The following is a 5,193-nucleotide window of genomic DNA, read 5'->3' as shown; positions in this document are numbered from 1 at the left end:
TATATCACTGAAAGTTGCTTTGCAATGTATACTCCTCCACTATTTCTTTGACAAAAGCTGCTTGTGTGTGAAAAAACATGCCAGTGTAGACAAGGCCTGAGGAACAATGAGGGAAAATCAGTATCCACTCATGTGTCTCCTACTGGTGCCTAGTAAGGTTTCCCATACCACGATGTGTAGGAATTACTGAGTCAGGGAGCACCATAAAATATGGAATTGGCATTAGTAGAGACAGTTATTCATAGTTCATTTTAATGGCTATGACATTTCTCAGTGTGTGAAGAGCAACCAATCTGCTTCACCCATAAGAACAGCCCCTAGTATTGCATGTAGTGTCTCATATTTACATTGTCTCTCCACCCAGGTATTTGTACTGCAACCATCATCTTCGGCATATACAGGAAGTCAGGGGAACATACGGTACGTGCAGGATACACCATTCTGCCTCAGAGTTGGACACTTTGTCCGCTACTCAATGTCAGAATACAACACAACCGACTTGACCAACCCCTCCACCTTCATCCTGCTGGGCATTTCTGGCCTGGAAGCAGCCCATATCTGGATCTCCATCCCATTCTGTGCCATGTACATCGTAGCCATCTTGGGGAACTTCACCATCCTGTTAATTGTGAAGATGCAGCAGAGCCTCCATGAGCCCATGTACTATTTCCTCTGTATGTTGGCCGTCACTGACCTAGTCATGCATACATCCAGCCTTCCCAAAATGCTGAGCATCTTCTGGTTCAATTCCAGGGAGATCAATTTCAGTGCTTGCCTCACCCAGATGTACTTCATTCACTGCTTCTCAGTGATAGAGTCTGGGATCTTCGTGGCCATGGCTTTTGATCGCTACGTGGCCATCTGCCATCCCCTGAGACATTCCACCATCCTGACAAACTCCTTTGTGGCCAAGATCGGCCTGGCGGTGGTGCTGCGTGGCAGCGTAGTCATACTGCCCTTTCCCTTCCTAGCAAGGCAGTGGCCATATTGCAGAACCAATGTCATCCCCCAGCCGTACTGCACACACATAGCCATGGTGAACCTGGCCTGCACCAACACCCGCATTAGTATTTACTACAGCCTCTTTGTGCTATTCTGTGTGATGGATCTGGATGTGATTTTTATTGCTGTGTCCTATATCCAGCTCCTCAGGGCCATCTTCAGCCTCCCCACAAAGGACGCCTGGCTCAAGACTTTGGAGACTTGCAGCTCCCACCTCTGTGTTATCTTAGCTTTTTACATCCCTGGTCTCTTCCTTTCCCTCATGTACCGATTTGCCCAGAATGTGCCCCTGCATTTCCACGTGCTCATTGCCAACATGTACTTCTTGCTGCCCCCCATACTGAACCCCATCATCTATGGGGTGAGGACCAAACAGATTCGGGACAGGCTACTCTGTCTCTTTACTCATAAAGGGACTTAAAGTTTTCTCCTGGTGCTCTGGCTCTCAGACTGAGCTCTGTGCAGAGATGGCTGGTGACATGGTGCTGGACCCCATTCTCTGAATCACTGACCGGGCAGCCAGAGAGATATTAGACCCTTCCCTGGACTTATTGTGCTGTGCCAGTGTGACAAACTGAGGACTCATTTTTGTGTACAGCTCATTGTCTCATAGGATGGCCAGCTTTCAAATTGCTGATAACTTGACCTCTGAGGCCCTGCCTATTCCCCAAGGGCCTGCCCCCACCCCAACTCTTTCCACAAGGCCATTTCCTCTGTCCGATCTCCCCAGGGTCCCACTCCCTTCTCCTTCTCTTCCTCCAATGCCCCGCCTCAGCTTTGCTTTTTCCCCCAAAGCCCCACTCTTGTTGCTGGCTCCCCTTCTCTCCAAACCCATCCACTTTTTGGATCATCTCTGCCTTCCTCCCCCCGCTCCCTCTGCTCTGGGGCTGGGATAGGATCTGCTGCAGCCTGGCTAGGAACATGGAGTGACTGCAGTGAGTACACAGCGCTGGGGCCTACCGGTCAATCTAGGTTGGAGAGGCAAGCCAGGAAACTGTATAAAATCAGCTGAGGGCTGGAAGCAAGGCTGTGAGGCAGTCAGCGGAGATTGTGCCTCCCACAGCTTGTGAGCCCTAAAGCTCAGCTGCAAAGCCCTGAGGGCAGAGACACTTGTGTGGGTTATTTCCATAGCTTTCAGCAATGGTCTCAAGTTGTACTGAGAGACGTCTAGGTTGGATACTGGGAAACACAGCACTGGAATGGGTTACTTAGGGAGGTGGTGGAATCTCCATACTTGGAGGTTTTTTAAAGCCCAGCTTGACAAAGCCCTGGTTCGGATGACTTTAGTTGGGGAGGTCCTGCTTTAAGCAGGGGGTTGGACTAGATGACCTTCTGAGGTCTCTTCCAACCTTCTTTTCTATGATTCGTTACTCCCAGCTATGGGTATGGGCAGGGAGCCCTTTGCCCTAAACCAGCCTCAGGGGAAGGGCAAGGGATAACTTGTGAATGTAAGAGGACAACAGGTGAGGGAGTTTGAAGGTTAAGCCCCTTTGTTAGTTGGGAAGGCCAGATTCTGGGCAGAGGCCGGGGTGGCTGCGGTATCTCAGAGGGAGGGAGATAAACAGCACAGCTTCCATTGGCTGGGTATTTAAACACGTACATGGCACCTTATCTGGAACTACAGGGCCCCTCATTGCCCAGGAGCTGAAGCAGAACAGTGAAGCTGAGTCTAACATACATTTTTCATGACATTTTTGGTCACTACATCTGAAAGATCATTAGCGCAGCTGCAAGGTCATGGAGCCAAGCAGCAGTGAAGTGATTTCCCCAAGGCCACAAAATGATTTGGTGGTAGAGCTGAGAATAGAAACTGTAAATCCTGAACCCCAGCACCACTGCTCTAGCCCTAAACTGGCATTGCTCCTCTGGGTCTTATTAGATACGGCGTGGCTATTTGTGTGTTGTGATCAGTGGAGATATAGTTGTTCTTAAACAGGAGGAATTTCTTAAAGAAACAGGTAAAAACTATAGATGTAAAAAAGGTTTCAACACAGTTCAGTCTTCAGCATTGTCTTGCTTGTTTACCAGGGACCACATGCTGCCTGGAACTCTGCACAGAGCATAAAGGCCAACGATGTGCTGTAAGGAATCAAATCAGTGCAGGATGTGACTCAAAGGTCCTGATTACGGCCTTTTGGTAGCAGCACATTAGAAATAATAAATAATAACCTCCATTTAATACATGGAGAAGCTGTGCCCAAGGTCACACAGCTAATCAGTGGCAGAGCTGGGACTCTTCCCTCCCAGCTCACTGATCTCTGTGTACGCTTTATCTCTAGTTCAACGTCTTGGGCCAAATCCTCAGCTGGTGTACGTGGCTGCAGCCCCACTGAAATCTGGGTTGATCACTGGCACTAAAGAAACCAATGCAGCCCCATGCATCTGTTCTGCTGAATGGACCGGTCAAGCCCGGTCTGAGCCTCAAAACAAAGGATCAGCTGCTAGGGACTCTGGCCTATGATGGTGTCTCTTACAAAGATATCCGGAAAAAGTTGGCAAGGGGTTTGTTGCAGAGATTGGTTCCTGGGTTGGTGTTTTTGTTCTGTGGGGTGTAGTTGCTAGTGAGTTTTTGCTTCAGGTTGGGAGGCTGTCTGTAAGCGAGGACTGGCCTGTCTCCCAAGGTCTGTAAGAGTGAGGGATCGTCCTTCAGGATAGGTTGTAGATCCTTGATGATGCGCTGGAAAGGTTTTAGTTGGGGGCTGTAGGTGAAAGCTAGTGGAGTTCTGTTACTTTCTTTGTTGGGCCCGTTGCTAACTCTGTCCACATATCTATTCAAGGGACACCTACACAGGACCTAATCACATTAGCCACACCATCAAGGGCCCGTTCACCTGCACATCTACCAATGTGATATATGCCATCATGGGCCAGCAATGCCCCTCTGCCATGTACATTGGCCAAACCAGACAGTCTCTACGCAAAAGAATAAATGGACACAAATCAGACGTCAAGAATTATAACATTCAAAAACCAGTCAGAGAACACTTCAATCTCCCTGGACACTCAATAAGAGACTTAAAAGTGGGAATTCTTCAACAAAAAAACTTCAAAAACAGACTCCAAAAAGAGACTGCAGAACTGGAATTAATTTGCAAACTGGACACCATCAAATTATGCCTGAATAAAGACTGGGAGTGGATGGGTCACTACAAAGAGTAATTTCCCTCTGCTGATACTCACACCTTCTTGTCAACTGTTTATACTGGGCCACCTTGATTGCACTGGCCTCACTAGCACTATAAAAGTGATTTTCCCTCCCTTGCTATTCACCCCTTCTTGTCAATTGTTGAGAATAGGCCACTTCCACCTTAATTGAATTGGCTCATTAGCACTGACCCTCTCACTTTTTTAGGAACCTCTCATCTTCTCATGTGTGTGTATTTATACTTTCCTACTGTATTTTCCAGTCCATGCATCTGATGAAGTAGCTTTTAGCCCACAAAAGCTTTCTTCCAAAATAAATTTGTTAGTCTCTAAGGTGCCACAAGGACTCCTCGCTGTTGTTGTTGTGTTCCAGCCCCTGGCTCACCACCCAGAAGCTGGACGTCATGATGAGCAGTCAGTGAACACCAATTTCCACCACATATAGGGTTCTTCTAATCTGAAGAGATGAGCCATTTATGCATGTGGATATATAACTCAGATCTTACCCAATAATCATGCTGCTGCCATCCCTTTAGCAATTAAATACTGAAGGTTTAATAATAAAAGAAAGGAAGAAGAGTTATAATTGGTCAATAGATCAGATACATTGAAGAGATTTTTCAGTTTTCAGAGATCAGGATCACAGCAGTGATGGAAAAATTGCTTGATTGCAAAAGTCTCTCTGAAAATTACTATATCCTCTGCCCTGTGCTTAGAATTTTACTGTCCCAAACAGAGCACATGCCAGTACATTGCCAATATTAATAACTTCAGACACAAAGATGATACATACATATACCCAGGATAATCATACTTAGCCAATCATTACTTTCCCACTGACACATGGCAGGCCATACTTTGTACAGTATTTGTTGCAATTGTATAACTGTGATAGCACCAATGATAAAAATGGTCATATTCAGTCATATCACAGCACATTCTCATCCCATGATGGAGTGACAGCTGCAAGCAACCTAAGCAAGGGGCATTTCCTGGGTTCTAGCACAGCAAGTAGTTGAGACACTAGAGCTACTGGAAGATGGGAAG

At 46.8% G+C, this 5,193-nt stretch overlaps 1 protein-coding gene across 1 annotated transcript; it reads left to right on the top strand.

Annotated features, from left to right (window-relative positions):
- The first annotated feature begins 475 nt into the window (after positions 1–475).
- Positions 476–1,448, top strand: LOC115643078 (olfactory receptor 52R1-like). Its single transcript, XM_030546887.1, has one exon. The coding sequence runs from the start codon at positions 476–478 to the stop codon at positions 1,421–1,423; it is 948 nt and encodes a 315-aa protein (XP_030402747.1). The 3' UTR covers positions 1,424–1,448.
- The last annotated feature ends 3,745 nt before the right edge of the window (positions 1,449–5,193 follow it).

The sequence above is a fragment of the Gopherus evgoodei genome, unplaced genomic scaffold, assembly GCF_007399415.2.
Source record: "Gopherus evgoodei ecotype Sinaloan lineage unplaced genomic scaffold, rGopEvg1_v1.p scaffold_50_arrow_ctg1, whole genome shotgun sequence".
NCBI classification, from domain to species: Eukaryota; Metazoa; Chordata; order Testudines; family Testudinidae; genus Gopherus; species Gopherus evgoodei.
Note: the sequence above shows the minus strand (reverse complement) of the source record. Positions and strands in the feature narration are given on the sequence as shown.